The sequence below is a fragment of the Vombatus ursinus genome, unplaced genomic scaffold (genome assembly GCF_900497805.2).
Source record: "Vombatus ursinus unplaced genomic scaffold, bare-nosed wombat genome assembly UNPS02014805.1, whole genome shotgun sequence".
Taxonomy (NCBI): domain Eukaryota; kingdom Metazoa; phylum Chordata; class Mammalia; order Diprotodontia; family Vombatidae; genus Vombatus; species Vombatus ursinus.
Window position 1 is genome coordinate 18,231,419 of NW_020954583.1, and position 15,609 is coordinate 18,247,027.

Here is a 15,609-nt window from a genome sequence, read left to right on the forward strand (position 1 = left end):
CTCTTTGAGGTATGTCCTATCTCTTTGCTGCTTCCCCATGTGATTTTTTTGAGGATAGATAACAGTTGCAGCCCCTTCATGTCCACCATACATTTCTCCATTGTTTTCTGAGAGACCCAGGGCTTTACTTCTTCAGAGACTGTGGTCTGCCATGCCTCACAATTCCGTAGCATCACCAGAAAGAATATTGCAATTAAATCGATGAACTGTTGTTTCCCAGAGAAACTTAGGAATTGTTCAAAGTACTGTTCAGTTTCCTAAGTTCAGTCCAGCCTGCTGTCGTCATCCTATTAAATTCAGCTCCAGTTTTTTGATGGACCAACTCTATAGATTGTCCATCTAACTGCTTGTCATAGTCTGGACGGTAAGTATTCACCAAAATACCATTTTAATTTTGTCCTTCCCTTTCTAAAGAACCTACAGTGGTTCCTTGTTGCCTATTTTGTCAAATTCAAATACTTTGACCTTTATTTCTATGTTACTTATGCCATACTCATTTTGCATCAGTGCCTTTGGTATTTCTTTTCCCTGAAATAACCTCTCTTCCTCTCTCCTATCAAGACACCCAGCAACACCCACTTCATCCTAAAAACCTATCCCTAAGAACTTCAATCTATAGTGAGCCATCTTTTGTCTGAATCCCTAAAGCAATTACAAGAGTAGGACCTTGAATAACTAAAATCCTATTAATTAGAATCTTTTTCTGACCTTTGAAGGAAGTCAAGTGATAAGAGAAAAAGCTTATAAAAGGGATTTAGTCAAATCAGAAATCCAGGGCATGTGCTAGTACCTTTTAATCCATCTCCTTATCTGTTGAATCTTTGTTCATTTATCAGTAATAGTCAAATTAGTGAGTTTGCTACACTGCATTATTTCACTCATCAGAAATTAGTAATGTAAATTAATTTAAAGTAGATGGATTTTGAATTTGCTGAATGACTTCCTAGACCCATAGAATGGTGTCATTGTCAACTACAAGGGAGAGAGGCTGCTAATAGAATGATTTTAAGTCACTTCAATGAAGCCATAAATGGCATGCTCATCAGTTTTACAAATTACGTAAAGTTAAACCCTAGAGACTATATAGAAGAGAAAAATGGATTCAATCTCATATGATGAAATATGAGTAGAAAAAAATTTAATAGAAAAGTCTTAAATGGAGACTTAAGTCAACTGAAAAAGTATGGAATGAGGGATATGGAACTAGACAGCAATCCATTGAGGTAAAAAGGACTTCACTGAATTTTTAGTGAACTATAATTGGTATCACCAAAAAGCTGAGATGGTCCTAGATTACATTCTCAGAAGCATAGTGTCCAGGACGCTATATTCTGCCCTGGTTAAACCACGGCTAAAGTATTCATTTCTGGGGGCCAGTTTTTAGGAAGGAAATTGACACGCTTAAGCATATGAAGAAGGTCAATAGGAGAGGACTCTAAATGTCATACAAGGATCAATTTGAATGAACTGGGGATTGTTAGCCTGGAGAAAAGCAGATTTAGAGGGGGCATGATAGCTTTCTAAAGATATTTGAAGGGCTGTTGTCTGTGAGGTTAGACTTATTCTTTTTAGCTCCAGAGTGCTAGGACTAATGGATATGAGTTACAGAGGAATGGATTTTGACTCAATATATGGAGAAATTTTTCTTTAGAGCATTAGTTTCATGTTTCAAGATTCCTATAGAGTTTTTTTCACCTTAGTGTCTTGTTGGCACCTCAAAAATCAACACATCTGAAACTGAATTTCTTTAAAAACAAACAAAAACAAAAAGCAAAATTAAACTAAAAACTTGACATTTTCTCTGAATATCTTAATTTCTGTGGATGACACCACCGTTTTCCCATACAGAATGATATTTCATTCAGTATGAGTACTTCCACCAACAATGCTTTTCTTTATTTCATCTGTTTTCTCTTCCTGTATGACCCCCTTCCAAGTCTTAGCACAAATCTTTCATAAGGATGCGTTCATCTGTTGTTTTGGAAGCCTTCCTCTTCTTTTTATACCTTGAGGATACTATTGCATCACTAAGTTCCCCCTCTAGTTTTCTTTTATTTTCACACCTAACTGGTTCAGCTTCTTTTCCAGGTATGCATGCCATCAGTCATATCTTTTACTCCATTTTTCCCATTGTCTGTTGAACTTTGTGGGTAATTTAGTTATTCTGCAATCACTGTATTCCATGTTTCAAACATGTTTAAAAGGTGGGTTTTTTGCAATCTTGTAAGGCAATGTAGTTTCCAAAATGCAGAGTATCCTAAGGCTTTGTCCTCCTGCTCTGGTTTTTAAGTTTAAGTCATCATCCATCTGGAGAATTTGTTTAAGACACACCCATTGATGCAGTGGGTGTCAAGGTAGCATTGTGGATAGAGTGATAGATTTGGGCTCAGGAAGAGGAGTTAAAATCTGGCCTTGGATACTTTAATACCTATGTGATCCTGGGCAAGTCATTTAACCTCTCTCTTGTCTTCAGGTTCCTCTTCTGTAAAATGGGAATAGTAATAGCACTTGCCTCATGACATTGTTGTAAGGCTCAAATTAGATAATATATGTAAAGCACTTTGTAAAACTTAAAGGCACTGTATTAAATACCATTATTAGTAAGAACATATTAGCTTTGAAAACAATGTCTGGTATTTTTTTTCAAAAAAGTAAGCAATATGAAATGGAAATTCATGGTTTTATATTGAATCTTCTTTTTGTTCTATATACATGGAAATGTTCTTTTTTTTGGTCTTTTTTATATTGAAGTTCAAAATGAATAAATATAAAAAAATTAGAAAACATATTAAGGTGTAAATTCATACTTATAAAGAATTGCGTGGAATCTGTTGTTGTTTAGTCATGTCTGATTCTTTATACCCCCATTTGGGGTTTTCTTGGCAAAGATACTGGAATGGTTTGCCATTTCCTTCTCTAGCTCATTCTATGGATGAGAAAACTGAGGCAAACAGAGTTAAGTGACTTTCCTGGGGTCACACAGCTAGTTAAGTGTCTGAGGCCAGATTTGAACTCATTAACATGAATCTTCTGACTCCAGGCCCAGCACTCTATGCACTATGGCGCCACCTAGCAGCCCATTTATGTGAAATACAGCTTAATAAACTATTACTGATTTTCTTCTGTTAGGAATTTCTCATATGCTTGTGGGAGAGCCAAGAATAGCACCCAGCTCAACATAAATAATAATGCTAAGACACACCTGCACTACATTATATAGTATTCTCATACTATAAGACATGTGCATGGCTCTTCAAAGGAATTTGCATGTTTGTACACAAATGTGTTATAGTTCTCCAGCCCATCTCTGCATTTTTCTCTTGACTTTCACAGATGAGACAGAGTATGAGTATAGTGGAAGTGAGGAAGAAGAAGAAGAAGTACCTGAGCAAGAAGGAGAACCCAGGTAATAACTTACGTGTACATTTTAAAAGTTTTTGCCTCTTGCAGAAACAATACTTTGATCTTGGGAATTTTAAACATATCATTAAGTAATATTTCTCATGCTTAGGAAAATTCTGGGAGAATTTTAACTTGACCTAGAAATGTTCTGTAACTTTCCTGTTCTGTTCTGTTCTATTCTTTACTCCTCAAAAAGGTGCCTGTGAACATCTGCTTTCCCACTCCCTCAAACCTAGTCTTCCCCAACCAGACAGATTTGTTTTCTCCTTCCTGGCAATTGGTATGCTGCCAGGAGTTGAACACTTTATATTTTCCTCATAACCACCTTCAGGTCTGTTTTGGGTGCAGACACTTTCAGCTTTTTGCTTGGCTTCACAAATTTTGGGAAATTAAAGCAACTTGACTTGTTAGCTTGAACTAGATTATCTGATGAAGATAGGGGTTTGAGAATACCTGAACCCTACTAATGTGGTTTTGGGGAGGTAGGAGTTGAGCTGTGAGGTAGCAAGCACAGTAATTGATCAAAAGGAAGGCAACATAAGTTTAGAAACTTGTTGGAACGTGTCCCAGAGAATGGTAGCCTGAAAGAGCCTGAAATGGGTTAAGAAGATTGAAGAAGGGAAAGATGGTCCATATTCTTTGTATCCATATTCTGTTTGTGTATAAAGACTTACCTGTGCATGCTTTACCTAAAAATATTAACTCTACTTTAAAAAAAAAAACCAAAACAACTTTGTAGCTGTTCATCAAAGTATCATAAGAATTGGCATTTCTGCCAGTTATGATTGGCATTATTGATAATATTGAGTAGTTACCTATCAGATCAAAATTAAGCACTTACTATGTATCTGTCATGTTTAATCATTGTTCCAGAAGCTGGGGATATAAAGACAGAATTTTAGAAATATTCTTTAACTTCAAGGAACTTAATTTTGTTGGGGTGGGGAGGATGACTACATTTACAAAGATAAGTAAATGCAAGTTAATTTGAAGAGGATGAGTACCAAAACCCAAAGAAATTGGAAAGTGTCTCTTTTTCAAGTTGATACTTGGATAGAACTTCTTTAAAAAAGAGCTAAGGATTCCAAGAGGCTATGCAAAGGAGGAAGTACATTACAAGAAGGAAGAAATGACCTGAGAAGGTGGGAGTAAAAATGGCCAAGTTTAGGGTACAGCTGCGAGGCCATTTTAGCTAGAACAGAAAGTTCTTAAAAGAGAGTAATGTGAAATGAATCTGAGAAAGGCAAACTGGAACCAGCAAAAGCTTTAATTCCTGAGGAGTTTCTCTGTCTTCAGGGAATTACTGAAAACTGTTGAGCAGAGGATTAATATGGACAGATCTATACTTTAGCTAATTTGGCAACTGTGTAGAGTATGGATTGGAGAGGGAGGAGACTAGAAACAGGAAGACTGATTAGGAATCTGTTGTAATGATTCAAGTGACATGTCATGAGGCCCTGGGCTGGAGAGTAGAACAAAGGCGACAGACGAATGTTGAGAGAGTTGACAAGACTTGGGAGAGTGAGGGGTCAAAGATGACTTCAGAGTTGCCAACTCCTAGATGGATGGTGTAAGAAATTGGGGATATTTGGAGGTGGTGCAGATTAGGGGAGAGATATAGAGGGGGAAGATAATGTATTTAAAAAAATACATTGAGGGGCAGCTAGGTGGTGAAGTGGATAGAGCACCGGCCCTGAAGTCAGGAGGACCTGAGTTCAAACCTGGCCTCAGACCAAACACTTGACACTTAACTAGGTGTGTGACCCTGGGCAAGTCACTTAACCCCAATTGCCTTTAAAAAAAAAGAAAAAGAAAAAGAAAAAATACATTGAGTTTGAGATACTTACACATCTTCCAGGTGAACATGTCCAGAAGGCAACTGGTAATGTAGGACTGAAGGGGAAGATAAGAAGAGAGATTAGAGCTGGATATGTAGATTTGAGGGTCATGGGGTGGGGGTGGCAGGAGAAGAGGGTTAGATGTGGGACATAGTGATGATACTGTAAAGAAGACCAGAAAAAGTGGTCACATAGTTTGGAGGAAAACCATGAAAGTGTTCATAGGAGTAGAGGGGAATGATCAATAGTTTAAATGTCAAGAAAAATAAGAACTGAGAAAAGGACACCAGATTTTACCATTAAGAACTAATTTATTGGTCTCCAGTCAAGTGGTATGGTTGGAAACCAGATTGCAGGGAATTGAGAAATGAGTGGGAGGTGCAGAAGTGGAGGCAATACATGTAGTTGATTTTTCCTTTAGAGGAAATGCAGTGTATTGCTGTTCAGGGACTGGGGAACTGGGAAGAAGAGTGAAGCTGAAGTGACATGGTATGACCTATATTTAATTCTGTTTTTAGAATTTTGAAATATCTTTGGATATCAACAACTAGATTTAGATTTTGTGATCACTGGTTTCAAGTATTAAGTGGGATTTTAAAGTAAAGAATTACATGTGGTTTCAGACACCTGAAAAGTATTAGGCAACTGCTTATCTGTGCTTGATATCAAGAGGTAGAACAGCATTGTAAGATGGACTTCCCATCATCAGAGTGTTCATTCTTCTTGAAGAGAGACATAAATAACCTAATGGAAACAGAACAATTATTTAGTTGCGAAAGTGTTTAAATATATTAACTGGATGTACAGAAGTACAGAAATAGGAGTACAGAGAAAGGAAAGCAATCAGGGCTCCATGGAAGAGTATGAGCTGTGCTTTTAAGGAAGGGTAGGGTTTAAGTAGGCAAGTGATACTATACAAACTGATTTCTTTTCCTCAGCTTCACCTTTTAGAATCCCCAGATCTTTCAAAGCTCAACTCAGGGACTATCTCTGGCCTCCCCTGTTCAGAAAACTACACTGGCCCCCAATTATCTTTAAGATCAAACACAGACACTTCTATTTGACTTTGTCAACAACCTGCCTCTAAACTTACCTTCCCAGCCTTGTTATATATACATGATTTCCCTTTATTTACTTATTGGTCCAGCATTCTTGCTATTCTTTACACATGATGTTTATAAGAAGTATGAGATGGGCACATTTAGAGACATCTCCATTTCATGTGTTCATATGGCCTATTTGTGCCTGACCTGTGGTATGGTAAAAGCCTTTTGGGCTCACATTGGTCTGATCAGCCAGTCAGATACATTGTACCTTGACTCCAATAAAGTGATGAGAAGAAGAAAGAATGACAACCAACCAGCCAGCACATGATGTTCTATTTCTTGTCTTTATGCAATTTGTCCCTAGGCCTGAAATGCATTCCCTGCTCATCTCTACCTCTTAGAAACACTACTTTCCTTAGAAGCTCAGCTCATGTCCCAACACCAGGGCCATTTTCTATATCATTTCCTGACCCTCTCAGCTATTAGTACCTTTCCTTTCCTCCTGCCTCCTTCCAAATTCCTTATATTTACTCTGTATAACAGTAGATCTTGGATTTGGGGAGGGAGGTTGATAAGGTTAGTTTTAAATAGATGATGATGGTGGAATATCTAAGTATAGCTGTGCTTTATGCAGTTGAAGATATAGTGCCTGATGTAAATATTTTATTAAATATTTGTTAAATGAATGGGTGAAATGATTACTAATGATTATAAATTGTAATTAATGAAGTATTATTTATATTATTATATTATATTTATATTGTTACACACAATAGATAATTATATAGAAATTATTATATTGTTGTTAATGATTATAAATTATAATTAATAGGTTGGAGTTAGACATAGTGATTTGACAGCCTTTAGAAGGGATAGTAGAAGCCATGAAAATGGGCAAACTCACAATGAATGAATTTAGAGTAAGAAAATCAGGTGGTCCTGACAGAGGTGATGGAACTCAGGTTGCAGAATGAGATACATTTTTGGACATGGCCAATGTGCAAATTCTTTTTGCTCGACTCTTCATGTTCCTTACAAGTGCTTGCTTTCTTTCTGTCTTTCTTATTGGATGATGTCAGAAAATAGATGCCTTTTAGTGGAAAAAGAAAATAAATACTTGTTCATTGAAAAATAAAAGTTATATTAAAGAAAAAAAAGGAGCAAGTGTCTGAGATTAGACTCCCATAAGTTCAGAAAGTGATCTGTTCTTGTGGCTATCCCTTATTCCTTTGTGTGTATGCGTTTGTTTGTTTTTTAAACAGTTCCATTGTAAATGTGCCTGGTGAATCTACCCTTCGACGGGATTTCCTGAGACTGCAACAGGAAAACAAGGAACGCTCCGAGGCCCTGCGGAGGCAACAGCTGCTACAAGAACAGCAACTCCGAGAGCAGGAGGAATATAAGAGGCAGCTGCTGGCAGAGAGACAGAAACGCATTGAGCAGCAGAAAGAGCAGAGGAGACGACTGGAAGAGGTAGAGACGGTGTGGTCTTCCCTTGACTCTGCTTATTCTAAAAGAAAGCAGCCTCTGGTCCCCACCCATCTTCACAAAGAAAGCTCCCACTCACCCAGGCACAGCCATTCACAGCCTAAGGAAGAGGTGTTTGTCTCTAGTAAATAGCACCCCCATTCCTTCCACCCCCTCCTGTCCCTTTAAGGAAAAACTTTCTAATGCACAGAACTAGTCAGCAGTAGAATGGACTGACCTGGGAGATAATGAGTTTCCTTCACTAGATGTTTTCAGTCAGAGAGTAGATGACCCTTCATCAGGAACGTGGTGGAGAGAATTCTTTACAGATACAGGTACAAAAGGAAAGAGATAGGATCCAAATAAACAATTTAAAGAACGTTGGCAACCTTGGAGGGCAGAGACTCAGTTGAATGTTGAGGTCAAACGACAGTTTGAAAAGGACTAAAAAGTGAGTGGGAAATCAGTGGGGGGAGGGTGGGATTGGTTTTTTTAAAAGGCAGCAAGGTAGCACACTGAATTCTGGCCTTGGAGTCAGGAAGGCCTGAGTTCAGATGTGATATCAGACACTTAATAGCTCTGTGATACTGGGCAAGTCACTTAATATCTGTTAGCCCAAGTTACCTCCACTATAAAATGGGGAGAATAAATAGCACCTGCATCTCAGGGTCGTTGTGAGGGTCAATGAGATAATATTGGTAAAAGTACTTAGCACAGTGCCTGACAGATAATAGGCACTATATAAATACTATTTATTGTTTTTATTTCTATTTTATTCTGTTATTATCATTACTACTACTTTTATTATTATTTTTAAGTTTTATTTATTTATTTTGGGTTAAGTGACTTCCCAGGATCTCACAACTAGCAACTGTCTGAGGTGGGAGTTGAATTCAGGCCCTCCTGATTTCAGAGCTAGTGCTCTATCCCCTAGCTGCCCCTTTTATATTCTTTTTAAATTGTTTTATTGATTGGCTTTTTTAAGCAATCACTTTGTCTTCCCAGTGACTTCTTTCTTAATCCATAAGCATTTATTGAGCTCCTACTGTGTGCCAAGTCCAGGACTAGCCTCAGAGAATGCAGGTACAAAGAATGAAACAATCCCTATACTCAATGAGCTTGCGTTCTGTTGGGGGAGACAATAATTATCTGTGTATGAATATGTGTTCATGTGTGTATGTATACATATCTGTGTGTGTGTCTATATAATGAATGTATATATCATATGACTACATGCAGAATGTTATATGTAACTGTATGTAGGATAGTCTATCTGTATACAGTATAAACATGCACCAAGTAGTTAAGTACAAGGTTGTTTGGGAGGCAGAGCACTAGAAGTTGTGATTAGGAAGGGCTTCTTGGAAGAGATAATGCTATCTTGAAAGGCTTCTGTGAGACAGAGGTGAAAGTAGAGTGCATTCAAGGCATAAGCCAATGACTGGGGCCGAGACACCAAGATGGCAGGTGGAATATTGTGTGTAAGCAAGAGAGAAAAGTCCATTTTGATGAATTGTAAAGTGCAGAAAGGGGAGTGATGTCCAGTGAGGCTGGAAAGGTAAGACCAAGTTATAAAGGGATTTAAAGCTAAATAGAAGAGTTTTTTTTTTTATTCTAAAACTGATGAATAATCACTAGGATTCATTGAGTAGGAGAGGCACATGGTCACATCAGAGAAAAGACTTTGGACTTGGCAGTAAGATGTTTTTGGCAACCTTGGAGAGAGCAGTTTCAGTTGAGTGGAGTTGGAAGTGAGATTCCAGTGAGAAATATGAGATTAATGGAGGCTACAAGAATAAACATTTTTTTCAAGGAGTTTGGCTGAGAAAGAGGAGTGAGATACAGGATGATAGCTGGAGGGGATGGAAAGGTCTAATGAATTTTTTTTTTTTTTTTAAAGAATAAATGAGTCAGGGCAGCTAGGTGGCACAGTGGAGAGAGCAACAGCCCTGGAGTCAGGAGGACCTAAGTTCAAATTTGTCCTCAGACACAACACTCCCTAGCCGTGTGGCTCTGGGCAAGTCACTTAACCCCAATTGCCTCACCAAAAAAAAAAAAATAAGAAGAAGAATAAATGAATCTAGGACAAGTTTGAAGGCAGCAGGGAAACAACAAGTAGTAGACAGGGAGAGATTGAAGATTGAAGGGGGAGGGAAGGAATTAAGGTAGCAGTCTGCTGGAAAAGATGGATCATTATAAAAATTGTGGTTAGTTTCAATCACCAGAAAAGTTTTTATTGGGCACCTGTTATCTGTGCTGGACACTGAAGGATGGAAAAGGAGCATAAGATGTGCAGTTGATCTGGAAGAAGGTCAGGAGGTTTTAGTGACCTGCAAACTGAAACGAGTTAGTAATGTGATGTGGTAGGCCCCCCCCCCCAAAAAAAAAGGTAATGTGACTGTAGATTACATTAAAGAGAGATATTATGTTTAGGATTGGGAGGTGATGAGCCCTATTGTACTCTGCCCTGGTCAGACTACATCTAGAATATCGTATTCAATTCAGGCACCATAGTTCAGGGAGGATATTGATTAGCTGGAGAGCTTTCAGAGGAGGACGTCTGGTAGGAAGGACCCCGTGAAGATCATTTGCAAGAACTGGAATGTTTGGGTTGTAGAAGATTTAGTGGGAGGTATGATAGCTGTTAAGAACTTGTAGGACTGATGGAAGAGAATAGCAGCAGCTAGGTTTTGCACTGGATAGAGTGCTGGGCCTGGAGGTAGGAAAACTCATCTTCCTGAGTTCAAATCCAGCCTCAGACACTTTGTGACCCTGGGTAGCAAGTCACTTAACCTTGTTTGCCTCAGTTTGCTCATCTGTAAAATGAGCTGGAAAAGGAAATGGCAAATCACTCCAGTATCTTTGCCAGGAAAACCTCAAATGGAGTCACAGAGAGTCAGACACAACTGAAATGACTGAATAACAAAAAGGAATAGACATTTGGTTCTACTTAATAGGAATTGGTGAGAAAAACTTCTTAACAATTGAAGGTGTCTAAAAGTTTAATGGAGTGCCTCACAATATAGTGAGTTCTATAAGCATAAGATCAGAGACTTTCTCCCTTTCTTCCTATTCCGCTGCTTGTCACAGTGCCTTGTATAGCCTTAATATATGCTTGCTGACTTGACTTAACTTTAAGCAAAAGCTGGATCTGTTTTTGGGTGTGTCCTGGGAAGATTCTTACTTAGATATTGGTTAGACTGGATTATTTGTAAGTTCCCTTTCCAATTCTGGGGATGCTTTGATTTTAGATGGATTAGGCCTGATGACCTCTGAGTTCCCTTCCAGCTCTATGATTGATTGTTTGTGTGACTGTTCACTTGCTAATAAGGTTTTCAAAAGCACTTTCCATATTGGTCATTGTCCTAGAGATGATGCATTGGATTTTAAAGAGCATTAGTAGCCTTTTTCCCCTTATGACTCAGCTAGATCCTAGCCTGTATGCTCTGTTGTCTTGAACTTGGACTTTTTAATAGGAAAAATTGTACTGTAGTTGTGCTGCCCACGAACCTAAATTTTATAGGCATTCAAAAATAAGGGTTACTGGATTCAATTTGGGGGCTAGTTATAGCAATCAGTTCACATTTATATCATTACTTTTTTTGCAGTCAGCAAAACCCTGACTCGTGAACCTAGGGCAAGTCCCTAATTCTCTCTCAGCATCAGTTTCTTCATCTGTAAAATCGGGATAATAAATAGCACCTCCCTCATTTGTTATGAGGATCAAGTAAGATAACACATTTAAAGCATTTTTTAAACCTTGAAGCTCTGTGTAAATGCTTGCTCTTAGTATTGTTTTTGCTGTTGTTAACATCATTATGGTTATCATCTTGAGTGCAGAGGAATATCAGCCCAGAGATTAATCTTTTGCACACCTTTTTGCCAAAAATTTCATACATGGCCACAGCAAGGTCATGACTTAATGTAGCTTTTATTTTGTGTTTGTTTGATGAAGTTTTTAGAAGTTGTAATAATTTTTCCCTTAATATCCCACAGTAACCTTCAGTAGATATAGAGGCAACAGGTAGTTAAGTGATTTGCCCTCATTGCACATGTGAACATCACATCTGACCAACATTAAAACTGAGTTTTCTGAGATTCTGAGTATATATTTAGGTCGTTGCTTTGTGTCCTCGGCCTGATTGAAGAATCATTGAATTCAGGGCAGCTAGGTGGCACAGTGGGTAGAGCACCGGCCCTCGAGTCAGGAGGGCCTGAGTTCAAATCTGGCCTCAGACAATATAATATTTATTAGCTGTATGACTCAGGGCAAGTCACTTAACCCCAATTGCCTCACACACAAAAAAGAACCATTGAATTCCTCATGTGGTCATCAACATTATCTGTCAGGAGATATGATTTTAGTGAAGATTCGGGTTAGATAGCACCAATGCTAGGCCTGGAGTAGGGAAGACCCGGCTGAATTAAAATCTGGTCTCAGACTCTAGCTGTGTGATCCTGGGCAAGTCACTTACCCTTAGTTTTTTCATCTATTAAGTGAAGATGATAATAGCATCAATCTCCTAGAGTTGTTGTAAAGATCAAATGATATAACATGTGTAAAGTGTTTTGCAAAACCTTAACGTGCTATATAAATACCAACTTTCATCATCATCATCCCATCATGACTGTCCTTTCCTGGGAACTCTCCTTTACTTTAGCTTGGAATATAGTGTCCTTCAGGATTTGAAGCCGTAGAAAATGTTGGGATGCTGTATATTGCCTGTCTCATAGTAGATATACCTTACTTACCATGATGAGAAAGAGGGGGACAAGAGAAGGAGAAAGGAAGAAGAGAAGAGCCTGACACCAAGGGCTATTGAAGAGAAGAGGAGAAGGCTTAGTGACTGTGAAGTTTGGTTCCCAAATATCTGGGAATCTTAGAGCAAAGACATGGGAGAAGAGAGGTTGTATGATGGATTCACATGCCTCAGTTGGCCATGTCTCTCATGGCATGCACCACTTTGGTACCATGAAGTAACTAAAGGAGTTTGATGTTCTGGGCCAACAATGACTGTAGTAGGATTTCAGGGACAAGGAAGAATCAAGAAGCCTTATCAATCCAGCCTTTCAGATATCTCCTGTCTGTTTGCTGGTATTTGGAACTCTTTCAGAGGAGACTGATTCTTTCATTTAACAATTAGAGATAAGAAGCCCAAACTTGCAAGCACGTAGAAGAATTCATACATTTCCCTTTTGTAAATTTCAAAGTATAAATGATGAAACCTCATTCTTCCTTGTTTGGTTCGTATATGAAATGGCCTAAAGTGAGGGAGAGGTTTGCCACTCCAGAAGGCTAAGGTTGGAACATAAAGTTTTGCCAAAGCAGATCTTTCTCTTTGATCTTAATGTGGCCAAATAGAAACTGTGGACAAGCACTAAGTAGGAACTATTGTCTCTGGTCTGGTACCTCTCCAGTTTTTAAATATTTTGGACAGTACCTCTGTGATTACATCTGCAGGCTCCTTTAGCACTCTGAGATGTAATTCATGCTGGTCCTTTCTCCGTAACTCCTCACCTACCTGGGGCTGAAATCTCCTCTTCATACTCTTTTTTGTCTTCACATGTTTATCTTTTTGCTGGAAAAGTAAACTAGAAGTATACTAGAACATCTACTGTCTCTTTGTCCTTGATTACCATTTCATTATATGTCCAGTTATAGGGCCTACTCCTTTCTTATTCCTAATATAAATAAGTTTGTTTGGTTGTCCATAGTGTTTTTCAGGACAATCACCTCATTTTGAACTTAGAGCCTTCCTTCCTGTCAGTATTTTGGTTGTTTCCTGCTAGTCTCTTGTATTCGTATTTGCTTGTATGTAAAAAAGCACCTATGTGGTCACACCTGTTCCTTTAGACATCTCCCTTTACTGGGATTTATTTGCAATTAGCAGAATTTTATTTTGTTTCTTTAGAATCTATTCCCATACCTTGAGCTATAATCCATTTCATAATTCTTGGTCATGGAATCCTATTGATTTTCTAAACTTTTTTTGAAATTTGTTTCTCTAAAGCCTATGAGAGATACTGCTATAATGAAAATGTAGTCAGGGTCTCTGAATTTGAATTCTGACTCCACTACCTTGACATCTGTGTGACCTTGGACAAGTTACTTAATCTCTCTGAGTTTTGAATATCTCATTCTTTAACTGAGAGGGTTTGGACTAGGTAGCCTTTACCTATAGCAGCTTCTACCCCCAAGTCTATGATTCTCCATCCAGTGTTCTTATTCCTAGCTTCAACAAACTAAAAGATGACTATCGTGCCCTGCCAGGGCATCAGTGACTCACAAATGCAGAATTGTTATGTTTTAGGTGGGGGGAAAACCCCATAAAACAAAAAAAAAAACCAAAATGTTTCTAGAAATAGAAGAGAAGAAAAGGAATCTGGTATGGAAAGTGGGTTGGCATGAAGTTTAATTGTAGAACTTGAAGAATTGAAAGTTTTAAATAAGTAATGATAATAAAATGTGCCTAATACTTACTGTGTATTTCTTGGCTCTAAGAGTCCTGGAAGGAAGGAACCATGGATGAACTCCCTCACCTCCCCCAAAGGATTTTTAAACAATATTTTTATGCCTTTTAAAGTAGTAAGAAATATTTTCCTCATAGATTCCTTTTTCTTTACCCTCAGCCACTTATAAAAAATCCTTTGTTTTGCAGTCTGTTTGGTATCTTTCATTTGGAGTACATGCAAGTATGATTTTTAATATGCACTCAAGTCATAAAACCATGAAGCATATCAGGTGGTCACACAGCATATTCCCTTGAATCCAGGCAAGGCATTGCCTGAACTATTTTACACAGATGTTGTCTATCTTGTTTAACATCTGGGATAGAAATTCTGTGATCTCCCTTGATAGCCTGTTCTAGTTTTTAGTCACCTTTATTACTGAACTGTCCTCTTGTTTAATCATTTGTGAAGGTGGAGAACAGTTGACTTTTGGGAGAAGCAAAAGAACCCCTTCTTTTCCTGCCATTATTAAAGTACCTAATGTAAAAGCCCAAAACCCAGTCTTTACTAGGTTTTGATGTTGTTGTTTGTCCTTCGTGCTCAACAAGGACCAAAATGACATCATGATGTCAAGGTCAATGTACAGCGTGTCTGGGTATGGCGGATCAAACCAGTATGAGCTCAGAAGGCTCTGCCACAGTTCAGATACGTGTGACCATTTGGGAGAGAGATGTCTCTAAATTTGCACATCTCATGTTTCTTTTGAGCTTCTGCATGTCTGCTTTGTTCATAGAGGTTTTGATGTGCATGTACAGAAACATGACCCCATATATCTGTGAAGAAGCCAGAATCCAAACAGGCCACCCTTTTAAATAGAATCAGTCATATATTTAAAGTTATTCGCCTTTTAAAAGCCCATGAAAATTAAGTAGGAAATGTTTCAAATGAACTACATTTTTCCCCCAATTTACTTATTTATTTTAAGTTTGCAACATTCACTTCCACAAGATTTTGAGTTCCAAATTTTCTCCTCATGTCTTCCCTCCCCCCACCCCATGACGGCATGCATTCTGATTACCCCTTCCCCCAATTTACCCTCCTTTCTTCCACTTTCCCCCTCCCCACACCTTCTCTCATCCCCTTCACCTTCTGTTTTCCTGTAGGGTAAGATGGATTTCTATAGCCCATTGCCTGTGTGTCTTATTTCCCAGTTGCATGTAAAAACACTTCTTAACATTCATTTTTAAAACTTTGAGTTTCAAATTCTTTCTCTTTCTCCCTCCCTACCCACCCTCATTGAGAAGGCAAGCAATTCGATATGTGTAGTCACACAGAACTCTTCCATAATAGTCATGTTGTAAAAGACTAACTATATTTCCCTCCATCCTATCCTGGCCCCTGTTTAT

General features: G+C 38.3%; 1 protein-coding gene across 14 annotated transcripts in view; it reads left to right on the forward strand.

Moving 5' to 3' along the window:
* Positions 1-15,609, forward strand: part of MAP4K4 (mitogen-activated protein kinase kinase kinase kinase 4) — a 265,608-nt gene that overhangs the window by 196,072 nt on the left and 53,927 nt on the right. For all 14 annotated transcript variants that reach the window (XM_027874150.1, XM_027874151.1, XM_027874154.1 and 11 more), the window contains exons 11-12: positions 3,334-3,406; positions 7,549-7,759. In XM_027874150.1, the coding sequence (XP_027729951.1) occupies positions 3,334-3,406; positions 7,549-7,759 (284 nt within the window). The remainder of the gene's footprint in view (positions 1-3,333; positions 3,407-7,548; positions 7,760-15,609) is intronic.